The following is a 16,489-nucleotide window of genomic DNA, read 5'->3' as shown; positions in this document are numbered from 1 at the left end:
CAAGACAGAAGAGAAGAGAAGCGGCATAGACAAGATGTGTGTAAGTCAGGATATTGGGCACTCTGTAGCAACAAGACAGCACAGTACAGTTTTGAGGGGAGGAGGAGAGGGCTGAGAGGAGTTAAGAGATTTTTCCCAAAACAGTTTCCTCTCATCCACTTTCTCACCGACTAGAATTTTACTTTTGTTGTGAAACCCACACTAGCCTCCACAGTTTGTCTTACAGGATTTAATAATTTTGGCATTTATTTCATACAGCTTAAAATAAATCTCAGTGGATGTGCATCATTCCACCTGCGTGATCATTTTAGTTAATGATAGGCTCCAGCTTATTTTTTTGAGATGTGTGCTCATGGTTAACATTTCTCAGCCATTATGGGATCTTCAGAAGCAGGAGAAAGTGTTACTGTAGCTGCGATGGGGTACTACTCATCTAAGACTCTTGACTTTCCTTTGCAAATGCCACGTAACACACAAACTTAACAATGTCCTTTTCATAACATTCCTGGTTGTTTTCCATCTTGTGAGAATTTACTTATATTCATCATGCCTTCCATGAAGCCGCAGTGCAATGGCAGGTGTGGCCCTTCTCAAGTACCACCATTCTAATTAAAACCCCCATCAGTACTTGTTTGTCTACTACACGGGGCACTCAATGGAGAATGTAAAACCTTTGCAGCCCAATGAGCAGTCAGGACCTCAAGAAGGTCCTATAGCTCTGCTCCTTCCTGGGACTTGCAAAACATCAGAGTCATCCAGGCATGAGACTTCTGAGAGCAACACATCTGGACTCTGCAGCACATTTACCTGTTGGTCAATACCCACGGCATCCAAACCATCATACATGATGTTCACCCAGCCATCTTTGGAGGAGAGGACAAACAAGGACATGAGGGCCTATAAGAAAACAAACAAACAAACAAACAAGATTAGTCTTACATTTTAGTCCCCAGAGAAGAAACTAACAACAGACAATGTTCAGTAAAACCAATCCACAGCTCATAACACATCATCTGGCTTGGAGTTGGTGGAGAAATGCAACATATTGTGACTTGCTTTTACCTATTTCCATATCTGGCTTAAAAGTGATCAAACTATGGTCATTAATGCTCCTTTTCCCTCACATATAGGTTGACTTTTGCTCAGACACATCAGGCTTTCTGGTCACCAAAGCATGATTAAAAATCAATATTGCAGGCTGGCCCAATGTCATGGGGTTTTAAAAGCAAAAATATATCCCAGCTCCTACTATGGGCTGTCTTGCTAGAAGTCAAGAGACTAAAAGTGACAGTTGTGGTCCATACATGAGGGACTGCATGCAAAAGCAGTGGCTTTAAGACAACACCCTCCTATAAACAAGGAATTGTATAACCCTAGGAAGTCTGGCTGCAAGAGATCAAGAGGTGACCTGATCCATTTTTACCCAGTTAGGTTTGCTTCTGATAGATGAAGGCCTCCTCAAGGAATACAATTTAAGTGCTCATCCTTTAAAACTGGTATGGAAAATCCCTGCAATAAGGACTTTACCTGTCCCAAATTGTCAAAATTGTACTTCCGCCGAACCCATTTGTAGCGTGCGTTAGTGCAGTCAGTCTTTGTAGTGATGTTTTTTACATCAGGACCATCACAGTAGTAGAACTTGCCTTTAAAAAGCTGTATTTGAGAAGCAAGAAAAAAAAACAAAAAAGAAGCAGCTTTGAAAGGTCTGTCCCCTGATTTATCTGTCTTTCCCCTAGTAGAGTTGTTTGCCAAGTTCAAATTCCTTTCCTTTCCTTCCAGCTCACATATCTGTCTTAAGACACAGGGCAGGAAAAGACCTCTGGTGAAACTTCAGGCCCTGAGATATTACTGCATATTGCTCCAGACACAGAAGGAAGGTGATCCTGCAGGCCAGCCCTGTCTTGTTGGGAGGATGACAATCTCCTCTCTGAGGAAGAGATATTATATATATCCTAGCACACAGAGCCAGGAGGGATCTTGGGAATTTGTCTTCTCCTTCCCCTACCCTCAGGCAGGCTTAGCTGGTGCTGTGTTATTCATCAGGGAGGTCTGCTCTTCTAATCCTGAGAGCCTTCCAATGAGCAGATGCTAACCCCACCCCAGAGGGCCTGGCTCTGCTTTCCTAACACCTAACTGAAATCTTCCTTTGGAGAGACTTAAGCTCGTTACTTCCACCTTAACCCCAGGTGGTGAGAAAAACAGCTTCTCTTTTGCAGCAGTCACTTACAAATGGCTGTGGTGAGGGAAATACTCTACCTGGACGCCTAAAATCCCAAAGATAATGAAGAAAGCACAGCAGATGAGAACAATATTCCCAATAGGCCTCAAGGAGGAGATCAAGGTTTCTACCACCAGCTTCAGACCTGGGGCTCTGCTGATGACTCTGGAAAAAATGGCAAAACAATAAAGCTTTTAATTTTTATGTATGCCCTGTTATTATATGGTTGCTTTTCCTCCTCTGCTTGGGCTGCAGTAAAGCTAACACAACCCTCCTCTACCTGCAGGCAGCATTCAGAGACAATTAGTGACTTATTTGGACAAGCAGAATATTCACAGTCACATTAGATGAAATTAAAAAAGTGTAAGCCACCCTGACAGCAAGGGTGTTGGGCAATTGCTTACTAGTAACAATGACGAGGGAACACTCTCTATGGGCAGAATATCAAGAGGTTCCCACTACAGGGTTATTTGTACCTCAGTCTAGAGAGCTGATCCCCTCTGAGGTCTCTCTGATCCAAGCAGAGGGGCACACACCAGGCAGAAGCTTGCTTCCTAACACAACACGTCTAAACAGCTTCACAGTGGTACTAGAGAGCATGTCTTGTCCTCTTTCTACAGGCGTAAGTGCCTATCTCCCCTACTGGCCTGGGCCCCATGACAACTTTTCAAACAAAGTAATTTCAGTTTGTTTCCTAATTAGTTCCTGAACTGACTCTTAGCTAACAGGAACTTGTGATCAACAGCTCCACAGCCAAAGGGTCATCCCATTAAAGAGCAGCTTGCTTGCTTGCTGTGAGGCCATGAGAGGCCAGGCATGCTCTAAGCACAGCCTGAAGTAGCTTTTGGGTATTATGGAGAACAAGTGTTTTCCTTTCCTGTATGAGTGCCTGGAGAATGGCTCTCCCATGGGTGTCTGAAAAATGTGTTTGCACACATAAGTGTAACTAGCCCAAGCAAGCTTTTCTGGGAAGGCGGGTGTTTTGACTGAAGAACATCAAAGGGTTTTTTTGGAGGGGCCTGTAGAGGGGAGAGGGTATGAGTCCTTGCAGGTAGCTTGAGCTTGCACGGCTAATGACGCTTTCATGCCTGCCAAACACAGAGAAAAGAGGAGAGTTGTATGCTGCAGGGACAAAGCATTTCAATAGGGTCTTATTTGGCAGCAAATAATGTAGCAGTCTGAACTGCACCTACAAAGTGTTAGGAATGGTCCCTGGAGTAATCCTGGAAGAGGCTGTGATAAGTGAAGCCATTGTGAGAGGTGATGAATTCCTCTCTATTAATAGGATCTGGCCTAGTTATTCTCCATGACCAATTCCATTTTTTTTCCCCTTACGTTTACTTACTTATGAATTGCCTATGCCTTGATTTCTGTTCCTACTTATGCATGTTAGATAAATGCCTTGAGGCGCTGCCAGGCCAAGGCTTGTCCAGGGTGACCCAGAGTGGCTCCTGGTGAGCCAGCACTGCAAGGGGACCCTGATGCCACCAGCAGAACAGAGCATGGGAGCAAGAGAGGAGACAGAAACACTCACAAAGTTACATGTCACTAAGGAAATACAGAGCAGCAGACAAATAGCTGTTGTTCTTGTGGTCATGGGCCTAAACAAGATTGCCTCTTCTGATTATTGTCATAAGCAAGCAGCTTTTCATCAGAAAGCCTACAGGTCTCAGGAGGTGCCTATCTTATTTCCCCTGAAATTTCATGAAAAAAGGCTTGTGTTTCTTGCCAAGCAGGATGGAAGCAGAACACAGGAGCTGTGAGCTGATAAAAATCCCCCAAGCATTAACACTCTTTGTTATTGCATAATTGTAAACAAAATACAAATTCTCTTTATTCCTTTTCTCAAATACTGAAAGTGCCTCCCCTTCCTCTTCCTAGCTGAGAACTAAATTGTTTTGCAGTAATGTTAGATATGCAGGCACAGGAGAGCAGGTATAGATGCTGGAGCTTATCAAATTATTGTCAGCACCTGTTCAATTGCAAATTTTCTCCCAACCAAGGCAACCTCTTTGCTTGGGAATGACTATGAGGTTATGCAGTTTAACAAGGAGCCAGACTGATTTGTAAAATGGTGATGAAAATGCAGCCTGGAGGAGGCATTCACTGCACTAACTGCCTGAGTACAATAACACCTCTCACTCCAAACTCCATCCGCTCTCTTCCGTGCTGGAGAAGATGAGTTATATTATAACTAATTTCACTGTTTTCAAACAGTTTCACTACATAAGAGCTCCCCAAAGATGATTCTACCCATACTGTGTTTCAGCTTTTTGTGTTATTAAGTAAGACCTTGATGGCTCATGTGCATTTTTTCAAACTCCTTGATCTATCAACACTAAGAAAACTCAGCCACCCTATCAGTGAACATACCGGAGGGGTCTCAAGGTCCGCAGAAGTCTCAAAACACGAAGGACACCCAGGATCTTAGCTCCGCCTGCTGACGCCATGGAGACAATAATGTCAATGATAGATACAAAGACCAGGACTCCATCCAGGACATTCCAGCTGCTCTGCAGATAGGTGTTCTCCCCAGAGAAAAAGCCAAGAGCTACCACCTACAGCCAGGAGAAGAGAGACATTTAAATCTTCACCCAGATCATAACTATGTCATGTTCTGGTCTTTGCCAGGCCTCACTAAGGGCCATGGGATGGAGATATCATTACCTTAACCATCATTTCAGCCACAAAGATTGCAGTGAAGATGTAATTAGAAACACTTAGGAATATCCTTTCCTGTAAAACATAGAACAGCAAAAAGAAAGTTATTTAAAGGTGTTAGAAAACAAACGTCTTTCATCTTGCAGGGTCTTGCCCTGACAAGACTAAGATCTGGATGCTGGATCAAGGAAGAAAATGACTCAGGTACTCACTGTGCTGTGTGGGTCTATGTCTGGTCGCTCCAGTGCTATAGTGATGCAGTTGAGAAATATGAAGACCAGCACCACATGATCGAACATTTTGTGGGCAATGACCTTCTGGCACATCACTCGGAACCTGAAGAAATGGTGGGGAAAAAAATATACATTAGATGTTTGGGTCAGCGAGAGACTCCCACCTGAATGGCACGTCCTTGAAAGTCTTTGGCAGCTGTGCCATCAGCATCAGCCCAGGTAGTGAGCTAGTCTCTCCACAAGTTTCAGCCATTATTGTCAATGAAGTAAACAAGATGTAATAACAGCTATTATTAATGCTGGTTAAACCACCCTTCTTCCTAGACAGGCACAGGGTGAACCATGCAACAGTTCTGCCCACATGTAACAGAAAAAGTTACCTAAAAATCAGGAATTGGATTTCTTAAACTCTCAGTGCTTCTACATCAGAGAGGGATTTTTCTCAAGGGAAGGCTAACTAGAATTGTAGTATTTCATTACCACAAAAACCTGGCGGGCTGGCATTTTACTGGGATTTCTTACCGATTCTGTGGGGAAAACAAGTAGAGGGACCAGTCTTCATGACTCTTGCACCACTGTGGTTTGTAGGGCTCCAGGATTTTACGAATTCGGTAGCAGTAACTCTGGATAGAAAAGAAGAAACACCTTTTCTTCCTCTTTTATTTTCCTGCCTCTTCAACTTTCACAGTCCTTTTGTGAAAGAGGGCAGCACATGACATTTCATAGCACCTGTACGGAGTCATGGCTTTTGGGACAGAGACGTGGCAGGCATTGTCACATTTGTCCAACAAAACATGGAGGAAAGGGGTGGAAGAAAGGGGCTGCTGTACAGTAAGATATGAACATAACAAAGCAAGACTTTCTAGGCAGGTATCATTTTGAGATTCAAAGTTGTGTCAAAAACAAAAAGGCCTCAAACAACCAAAAACTTAAATAGAGAACACTCTTGGCTTTCAAGCCTTCGAGATGCCAAACAGCTCTTGTGAGCACAGACATTAGCTATCTCTTGTGTCTACAGCTCATTTTTGGAGGCAACCTGGGCCAGGGGGACAATCTCAACCAGTTCAAAAACTAGGCAAATGCATGCACAACCCCTTGCAGTTTTACCTCATTAGAGACCACTGCAAGGTAACAGCCCAACCCATTAATATAAAAAAGCCTTTTGGGAAATGGATGCCCATCCCTCGGATCTGGATTCATTTTGTCTACACCAGCCATTAGGCAGTAACACATTTCAAAGACTGATTTTTCATCAGCCTTCTTGGAGTGGAAAAGCCACTTAACACATGAGCACCCAATTTCCCCCTCAACTCACATCCTCCATGTCATCCTCATAGTCCATAGCATCCTCCTTGTGTCCGTCGACACGCAGGAAGAACTCGCTGGGGACGTGAACCATCTTGCCGTTGCAGTCTTGGTACTCGGCAGGCAGAACGGCCACGGGGCTGATACTGAGTGAGTGGCGCATGGTGGGCAACTGAAGCAGCTCAGGCAGGTCCAGGGAGCTGCGGTAGTCCAGGGACTCTGCCCGGCGGTGCAATGAGGGCCTGCTGACTGTGCTGGACTTGGCGTCATCGGAGTCATCGTCTGTGCTGCCTTTTCCCTCCCCAGAGAGCAAGGACTCTCTTTCTCCTGACTGGTTCTTCTTCTTGAGGCTCGGGGCTCTGCCCAGGCTGTTCCAGCTTGAGCGTCGGCTTCCCCAGTTGCTGCTGGTGCCCCAGTTGGCGCAAGGGGAACTGCGGAGGCTGGACTGAGAGAGTAAAAAGACATTTGAGGGTTTGTTTGCAGGAGGAAGCCAAAGGATATAGCATTTTGCCCAGACTGGAAGACCCTTCTTATTGCAAGTCATGTCTTCCCCTTCCAGCTTTCCTCACTGCTCTGATTTCATCATGCCAACGCCTTGAGATGGGAGCCAAGCACCCAGCTAATCCCACACTGAAGGTACTCTTTGAACTATACCTGTAGCACAGCTACCAATCCTCTGTGCTGCATGACTTCCTACTGTCCTGGCTGCATTAACTGTGCATAAAAACTGGACCCAAAGACACTATTGCTGAAGTGGCATTTTCTTTCCTCATGTTCAAGTGGCTTCAGCACACAACTTCCCTGGCTTCCAGAGGGACTCTGGCACCTGAGTCACTCAAGTGTCTGTTGGAAATTGTGCCCCCATGCATTACTTTCTCTTCAGTTTGCTGCATAAGGAGATGGAATGAATGTTTCTCTTACAGCAAATTTCTGGCACTGATAGGTGTGTGAGTGCACTTTGGCTGGCAGGTAGTTGCCAAGATGAGAGCACTTAAGGTCAGAGCAGAAAGGCTAGAAGGAAATCTCCTTTTCCCTCCATGGCTTCTTCCCAGCCCAAAATGAGGCAAACTGCCTTCCTCCTCCTTCTCAGCGTTGGCCAGCTCTCCTCTGACTGCTTTATCTTCCTTTGGCTGGTGGCAGTGATGTGCTCTCAGAGAAAGGATTCAAACCATGAACAACCCTCTCCAGCAACTCACAATCCCATGAAACCCCAAGGCAAACAACAGTCATCTCTATTTTCTTTTCAAAAGCATTACCTTGACTAAGCAGCTTACCAAAGGGGATAGTGGCTCTGTCTCTATGTGAAGTGCCTTCACGGTCTGCTGCCTTGATTTGAACATGATATTGCAGTTACAGAGCAGAGGAATGGGATAGATAAGCAGCAGCAGAAATCCACTTTGTCTATTATCTCTGCACCCTCTGTTTTCACAGAGCTGCCCTCCCGCTCCCCTGTTGCAGGCAAAATGCAATCAGTTGCCAAAGCAGTCAGCTCCAGCCAAATCTCTGCTCCATGAGCTGTGCCTGGTGGCAATCGGTCAGCTCCTACCTCATTTCCTTTGTCTCCCCTCCAATGGGGCTGCTGTACTGTAACTGGAGCTCAGCTGCTGTGTTGGTAAGGACAAATGCTTTATCTCCCTTGACACAAGGTGGATTCAAGATGCAACCCTAAAACACTGTGGAGGGAAATAGGCCTCATCCTCACAGGAGCACTTGACAACTTCTCCAAGACACCACAAAATGGCCAGTGTGGTTGGCAAAAGGTGCCTGCTCCTCCTCAGAGGGGTTTGCTGGAATAACTGCATGAACTTACGACTTGTCTCAGGTTGCGTCTCTCCAGTGGCGTGGCTTGGCATGGACTTCCAATCAGATATTAGGCAGGAAGACACTGAATCCCAGTACATTCCTGTCTCCCCTCTTCATATACTCTCTGTCCTTGACTGTTACGTTTCTCCCTCTTGACTCTGTTCTCCTCCTGACTTTCCACATACTTCTCACCTCTATCACCCGTCTTTTTTTTCTGGCAATGCTTGCATGCACACACACACATATATCATCTATGCTGCTTGCAGGCACTTGAGGGAGAGTTGTTCACAATAGCAACCTACCAAGGACTTCTGGTCGTAGCTCAAGGGGTCTAGCGAGGCGTTACTCCCTCTCCTCGAGTCCACAAAAGTGTGCACTGAATCCATGTGTGGGGAACACTTTGGTGTGGGCATTGGTGTGGCAGCAGTGCGCATGATTATAGGAGGTGGCATGCTTCCCCTGCCCTCCAGGTGTCCGTTTGGGGTGACAGCAAGTGAGTACATCTTCATCTCTGGAGAGAAGTGGAGAGAGAATACAAGGTGAATGCTCAGCTACAACTACAGAAATCATTCTTCAGAATGGACATTGCTCCTTGGGTCTTCTAGGAACTCTGCCAAATGGAGATGAAATGTTGTGGGCAATAACATCACCCCCACCGTGCTCAGAGGCATAAGGCAAATGTCACAACCTTTTAAGAGGTCTTCAGCCCTGCCTGGACTTGGAACTCGTTGCCCTCCAAAGGAAGCTTCTTTTGTTCACTGTTTCTTGGGCTTTAGAGAGTGGAGCTACAGTTCTGGGGGACTGGGAGAGAGTTTCCAGGGAAAGGACATGGAGGACCGGCTAAATTCACCCTAGGAAGTTAATCTCTTCTCCTTGTGATACAGTCTTACACAGAGATTTTTATGCAGTTCTGATGTGCTCTAAGTTCCTTCATGGGAAGACACTAAGCAAACGTTAGTCATTGTCTTTAGTCATCTGTTCAGGGGACAGGAAATGGAAGTTGCTTTTACACATCCAGACATCTAGAGGAGTAAAATTCTCTGTAACAGAGAAATCTAATGGCACATCTCTGTGGTAATTATAGAAAGCACCTATTTTAGCTGTATGGCAAGTACAGACTGCAAAAACCATATTCACACTGAAGACAAACCAGACATAGCACCTCAAGCCCTATGGAGTGCCGTAATACTCAAACCCAAAAGCCTAATTTCAAACACAAACTAAAGTTGAACTAGCTCCTGTTTTACTGGGCTTAGTGGGTTCTGGTTTAATAACTGCAGAATCATTCTTAAGGAGGGGGAAGAATGAGAGCATCTGCAACCAGCAGGAAAGAAGTCCAAGCCTGCAGTGAGAAATCCAAGTGAGTGCATTACCTCTGCTATTTCTCCTCCACTGCTTTTGTAATGCAGTGTGCTTCTATTGTATCATCTGTTTAGTTGCTGGCTTGTGCACAAATACCTGATCTGCACCACAGTAGTCCATGGGAACACTGCCATTCACTTTGAGGGGTGGAAGATCCAGCTCTAAATTTGCTAATCTGCAATACACATTCCTCTTGCCAGTGTATCTGTCTATAGACCAGTGACACTGTAATAGAATTGTTAATGTCCTTATGCTGTTTAGTCACCGGTTGGCATCTATGAGGCTTATGGAGACACACAATTACTCATGGACTTTGACTGATGGCAAATTCATCCCTGTTTTCTATTTCTGTGTTACCTGAGAAGAGGTGACAATATTTCTTTCCCCTAGAACTCTCTTATTATTTGAAGCTGCTCAGCAAATAGTTGGTGCAAAGCTGGTGTATAGTTGGTGCTGGGGGTTCCTTGTCAACTATTTGCAATGGACATTCTTTTGATCACTTGGTGTTTGGAATTTTTTGCTTCACCTGCAGACTGAGCAGCTCCATCTCCTTGCTATGATCCAGCTCTGTCTCAGCTTCCCCAACAGATTATTTCTTCCCTTTCCTCAGTTGAATTCCATCTGCTCACCACAATCAATATCATTTCCTTAGCCAAAACTAATCCTGGTTTAGAAGCATTTAAAGTAATCCTAACAAGACCCCAAGCCAAGAATTAAAGTACAGAGGAACTAAACTGGCTCTTGTTTACCATCAGGCTATTCACTCTGTTAAAATGTGTGATCCCTTCCTGTCCCCTATCTGGTTGCAAACTCTGCAGAGCGAAGGCTGTCACCTACTATTCCATGTTTATAGTAAACTAGTACAATAGGGCCTTATTTCAAATCAATTGCCAGGCCCTCCTGTAACACAAATGAACAGCAACATTTCCATCAATCAAACCTCACCTAAATGCATTTGTGTGAGAAACCAAAAAGAACAGATGAGAGCATGATTGATTTGAAAAGCTGCTGAGAAGTAGTGTGAGAATATTGCTGTCAGCAAACCATTCTGTGGTAATAATACAGAAGAAACGATGAGACACATCTAAATATTCTAGCAGAGTTTAAATAAGAAAAACATCTGTTTAAAGGAAGTATCAATGCTCATTTAGCTTTCCTAACACTTTTTTGCTCTGTTAACATAGCTATCAGATTAATTGCCAAATAAAATGGATTCTTCCACTTTCTGCCTTAAGTTTCTATGAAAAGATGACTGTGGAAGCAGAGTTGTAACTCTCAGATTCTCAGGGAAATGCAGAGACAAAATCCTACCTGTTGCTCGGAAGTCTTTTAGCTTCTCAAAATCATCATCGAAGTTGGCAGATGTCTTGTCCTCATCTGTGTCTGACCTATTGGCATCACCCTGTAGGGAGGAGAAGGATAATTAACAGACTTGATTCATTTAAACTTTAGCACAAAGGCCGTTTGGGTTACTTAGCAGCTCAGAGATACCTCAGCTCCCCATGGTTAGTTTAAGTGTGGCCCCAAGAACTGAGGGCAGAATGCCAAATTCCCTCTGACACTGCCCTGGGGAATCACCCCAGGTAAGTCCCTCTTCCTTGTTTTGATTCATTTTCATACTTGGACAGAAAGGATGATGTTGTGATTGTGACTACTGTTCCTGCAATATTGTCGTGTTTCCTACACTGCACCCAGCCTCACTGAACAGCGTATCCCAGGGGAGAACACGAAAGTGCAGCTGTAATCAGAGTGACTAAGAAAAATTGGCATTGTGGGGTTCCATATTTGCACTCTCCATGATCCCAGCTGAAAGCACTTAGGTTTTAATGTCAAAGGATGTCAAAGGGTTTTTCTTCTTTATTTGACAGCACTATAAATTTGACTTAGACCTGAAAACCCAGCCCTGATTTGCTTTTTTCACGCTGGCTGGTAATTGAGATTGTATTGGGAAATCTCTTGGCAACATTGAAGCTGAGACAGAAGGGAAAGAGGCCAGCTTGCCTGGCAGCACAGCATCATCTCAGGACAGAGAACAGCCAACCACCCTTACACTGGCTTTCCTCTTGGAAGTCCAGTTATTTTTCCCTTTCATACATATCTGCCTCTGCTACCCAAACCGATCAGTCTAAATAATGTACAAGGTTGGGACAGAAGAGCTATTGTCAGGTTTTACTCTGCTGGGGGAGGTCTGCAGAGAGGAGAGATTCCAGCAGGCTGCCGGCATGACTCTGGCTGGATCCATCAAGACTGCAGAAAAGCTGTGCAAATTGATAGCAAATGGTTGGATTAAAGCAGCTGATCCCAGAAAAAGGAGTACAGTTCCTTAACTGATGCCTGAACAAATCACCATGGTTTCTAGAGACATGGTGCTGAAGTGGCAGTGAACTTAATTTCATCTGTGATGTATTGCTAACTGGTGCAGCCAAACAGACAGGATGACTGAAAGGCTTAAGCTGCCTTATTCATCTTCTCTGTTTTGAAGCAGAAGCACTAGTGCAGAGTAGATGAAAGATTTGCATAATTTTGGAAGGTTTGTCTGCTTTTCCAGAGCAGCTCTAGGGTAGATTTCGAAATGACATGGGAACAATGTAAGCACAAATATGCAATTATGGTCCTGTTTGAAGTCTGGCTTCTTGTTGTCCTAAGCACAAACGTACTGAAAATGGTTTTGTGGCCATTTAAGCCTATTCTCTTCTAGGGATACTCCTGCCAAGCTTGCTCCACAGGCAGATCAGAACCTGAGATCAAGCTGAGACTGTACTGTGATTCACATTACAATTTTCAGTGTTCTTGCTGAAACGCTGCTGATGGTTCAGAGCTTAGAGCCACTCTAATGTGTACCCTCTTAGCTGCACAAGTCTCCCAGAAGTCACTTTCCATCTAAGTAAAAGAAACATCCGAGCAAAGGGAGAAGTGCACCTCAGTGTCTTCTATAACTGCTAAGAGCATCACCCTATAAGAGGGCAAAGTCAAAGAGGTCAAAACAAGAATTTCTGCCATATTTCCAACGTACCAACAGAATTAGGGGTGACAAAAGAAAACCCAGCTCCACTGATACTTTTTCCTGGGAGTTGTCCAGGGAGACTGTAAACATCTTCGGTTTACAACCAGAGCTAAGTTATGCATTTGTAAGTGCAAGACTTGAATTGAGCCCTGGTAGCTGAAATACAGCCCTGAGAAGGTTTTTCTGTAACACAGCTAATACCTTGCTATGAGACAACTGACAAGCCCATGGGCTTAATGTCAGGATTTATAATAAATGGAAGTGGAGAGCAAAATGTGCCCTGCAAATGTCATGCCTGTGGTTGCTGGCCTTTTCTGAGGCAGCACTGAGTGAATAATACAAGCTTTGAAAACTACTCCTTACACACATTTAAATCATGGTCTGTAACAGCTCCAAAAGGAGCCATTAAGCCTGAGCAAGAAAACGACAGCCATTCAGCTAGGTTTGTAATCATGCACTCAAGAGAGTATCGCATGGGGCTGCCCATTTCTGGCTTGTGCTAGTTTTGGCTAGGATAGAGTTAATTTTCTTCATAGTAGCTAGCATGGGGCTATGTTTTGGATTTGTGCTGAAAACAGTGTCGATAATACACACTGCGGAGCAGTGCTTACACAGAGCCAAGACCTTTTCTGCTTCTCACCCCACCCCACCAGTGGGCAGGCTGGGGGGGCACAAGGAGTTGGGAGGGGACACAGCTGGGACAGCTGACCCCAACTGACCCGAGGGATATTCCAGACCATACGACACCATGCTCAGTACATAAAGCTGGGGGAAGAAGAAGGAAGGGGGGATGTTCGGAGGGATGGCGTTTGTCTTCCCAAGTCACCATTACACATGATGGAGCCCTGCTTCCCTGCAGATGGCTGAACGCCTGCCTGCCCATGGGAAGCGGGGAACGCATTCCTTGTTTTGCTTTGCTTGCGTGCGTGGCTTTTCCTTTACCTATTAAACTGCCTTTATCTCAACCCACAAGTTTTCTCACTTCTACCCTTCTGATTCTCTCCCCCATCCCACTGTGAGGGGGGTTAGTGAGTGGCTGCATGGTGCTTAGTTGCTGGCTGGGGTTAAACAATGACAGGCTTCGCATTAGTAGGTGATTCAACCTCCAAAAGAGCAGGTAAGGAATAGGATCGGTACTGTAAAAGGTACCTGCAAGCTGCCAGGATGCCAAGCGGAGAAAACTTTCTTCTGCCTTAAAGCAATCAGGAACAAAGGATGCAAACTGCTGTACAAGGGCTCTCTGTGCCTAAATGCAAGATTGCTTGAGCAGGAGTGGTTTCCAGGCATTTGGGTTACACATGCTGGTTATCATCTGTTTGGATTTCCCTGGCATGTCCTCTTTTTCCACCCAGATTTGCTGGTTGGTGGAATTTCAGGATATCTGACACATGTCTGGCCACTGAATAGTCCCCTCTCTGAGTTACCATACGGCCAACTGTATTGGTTGTTTCTGCATTCAGTTCAGGACAGTCTATTACTTTAGCACAGACTTCAGTCTGCCCGTGTCGTTTTCTAGCAGAATTGAGGTCTTGCACAACCACTCTGAATACAGCTACAACTCTCCTAGAGGAAAACCCCTTCTGGGCTGGAAGACAGCAGCTACTGCAGAGCCTGTAGAGATATTGGTAATGGCTTTGCTCTGGTCTTGCTAGGTTAGTGGCTAAAATGTCCAATTCAATCGGCAACAGGTTGCACTAAAACAGGAATATGGCAAAGGTGTTACAGTATCTAGAGCAAAGCCAGGAGGTGCTGAGATTGGCGACACTGAGAAAACTACAGGAATCTGGAAATAAACAGTGTCAGCACAAGCTCTAGTTACTGAGATATGGAGTATAGGCTTGTTCTTGGAAAAGGACCTTCTCACTTTTCCTGGTCAGCTGTGCTGGATCTTCAGGGCGTGGGTCATATTGTACGAGACATTAAAATGCCCACCAATGCAGTGCAGGGCTGTTGATTTTGAAAGCAATGAGCTGGACTACTTGTGTCTTGTCTGTGTGTGCAGGTGGCACTCACCACCCTCAGCATCTGTGAAACAGCCCTGAGCAATGTAGATCAGGGTTGTTTTTTTCCAGACTGGGGCTTGGCTCCAGTTGTTTCAATTAATTTTCCTCTGCTAGTGCTGCGAGAAAACTAGGAGGGATGTTTTAATAATGAATCTATGCATACATCCTTGAAAGACATAAATGGGGCTGTGCTGGCTTAAGAGAAGTGAATTTTTGGTCCATGAATATTTCAGTTATATTCCATGGTCAGCGAAGTTTCGTCTAAGTGTGATCTAAACACGGCAAATGAGAGCATGATACCATTTCTGGGGAAAAAATGAAAAGTGAAAAAAAAATTCTATAAAAATAATTTCTTTCTCTTTCCCTTGGGAGTTAAGGCGGTGAAAACTGAAGCCATTTTCTCATTTTCTTTCTGAGTGTGTGTGTCTCTGAAGCCAATCCAGCACTAAGCAAACTTTCCCTTCTTGATGGTTGCAGAAACAAAAAAAATAATAATTAAAAAATCCCAAAACATGAGGTAAGCCCTTTCGATGCCACTATTCTTAGCCTTAACTGGGACTGGATGATTTTTGGTATGTCTCAAAATCATTTCCATTTGCACTAGGACTTCAAAAAAAGTAGTTTTTTTTCTGGATAATATATATGTGCACATACATCGTTATATTTACAACCAGAACAGATCATCCTCACTTAAAATCTCCCCTAAATGGACTTGCTGTGTTCTGAAAGGAATATGGAGAAGAGCAGGATAGGGCAGGGGATGGCTGGTTTCAGTGTCTCAGGATGCTGAAAGCAGATCTGGAGTGGACTTGCCAGTGGGGAGGAAAATTTAAGAGGCTGCAGGGGCCCCCCACTCACACCAGTACTATACCACTTACACCACTCACACCAGTGCGGCCTGCTGCTCTGGATCATGTGGCACAGGATTGCCTGCACAGCTGCTCAGGTTCCTGCCTAGTTCAGATCAGGACATGGCATATCACTTCTGACTGAGAAATAAAATAATTTCTCTAATCCTTTCTATGTGAGATGAGATGAGATGCCTGCAGTTTATAATAAATTCCCCGCTCATTGACCTGATACAGACATTACTGTCAGGTGTAGGTAAAAACCTCTTTAGCATTTGTATGTCCTACATCATCCTAAGTATCTCAAAATTTGATGTCTGTAACCTTGCAACACAGCTTTTGAACAGCTGTGCTACTAGCCTCAAATAACACATAAGGGACAGAGTTACAAGGAAAGGCCTGGATTGACAGCCACTTCACATCCTACCTGGTCCCCATGACTAGCACTGGCTAGATTCTTTGAAGGCCCAAGGCCCACCATAAAGAAACACAGGACATATGGGAGATTTGGTGAGTTAAATTCACCCTAAATAATTTCCTCTAGGTCACACAACAGACCCCGTAGCAGATCAACCAAAGTGTTGGTCTCCCAAGTCTCATGCCAAGTCCAGTGGGCCTTATTTGCAAAGATAGATTCACAAGAGCTTCACATGCCCAACCCAGCTCATCTACACCCCTTAAATTTAATTTTAGGGCTGCTTGCATGACTAGATGTTTGCACTGACATAGATTCATCCCTACACTCTTGCCTACATGTGCTTCTCAGTTTTCTCCCTCCCTCTGCTCAGATCTCTTACCTCTGCCTGGAAGCCTTCTACCAGAATGGCAACAAGAAGATTGAAGAGCACATAATTGCCGAAGGTCATCAGGGCCACAAAGTAGAGTGCTGCCCATGAGGATGTAGATGCCATCCCATTGTACAGGACCACGTTCCAGTCCTCTTGAGTGAGGATCTGCAGAGAGGTGAAGGGGAAGACTCTCTAATTACTCCACTCCTCTCATGCACAGCAGCTGCATTCAAATACTGACTCATCCATTTCTTCCTCTCCTTT

At 44.7% G+C, this 16,489-nt stretch overlaps 1 protein-coding gene across 1 annotated transcript in view; it reads right to left on the bottom strand.

Annotated features, from left to right (window-relative positions):
* Window positions 1-16,489, bottom strand: part of CACNA1H (calcium voltage-gated channel subunit alpha1 H) — a 254,838-nt gene that overhangs the window by 36,147 nt on the left and 202,202 nt on the right. Inside the window, exons 14-25 of the mRNA XM_075058453.1 lie at window positions 16,235-16,390; window positions 10,894-10,984; window positions 8,523-8,731; window positions 6,591-6,862; window positions 6,428-6,557; window positions 5,635-5,735; window positions 5,092-5,215; window positions 4,886-4,954; window positions 4,592-4,776; window positions 2,257-2,383; window positions 1,528-1,653; window positions 808-897 (exon numbers count right to left, since the gene is read on the bottom strand). Coding sequence (XP_074914554.1) covers window positions 808-897; window positions 1,528-1,653; window positions 2,257-2,383; window positions 4,592-4,776; window positions 4,886-4,954; window positions 5,092-5,215; window positions 5,635-5,735; window positions 6,428-6,557; window positions 6,591-6,862; window positions 8,523-8,731; window positions 10,894-10,984; window positions 16,235-16,390 — 1,680 coding nt within the window. The remainder of the gene's footprint in view (window positions 1-807; window positions 898-1,527; window positions 1,654-2,256; window positions 2,384-4,591; window positions 4,777-4,885; window positions 4,955-5,091; window positions 5,216-5,634; window positions 5,736-6,427; window positions 6,558-6,590; window positions 6,863-8,522; window positions 8,732-10,893; window positions 10,985-16,234; window positions 16,391-16,489) is intronic.

Source organism: Buteo buteo, chromosome 27, assembly GCF_964188355.1.
Source record: "Buteo buteo chromosome 27, bButBut1.hap1.1, whole genome shotgun sequence".
Lineage (NCBI taxonomy): Eukaryota > Metazoa > Chordata > Aves > Accipitriformes > Accipitridae > Buteo > Buteo buteo.
The sequence above is the reverse complement of the archived record's forward strand: the minus strand, read 5'-3'. Positions and strand labels throughout refer to the sequence as shown.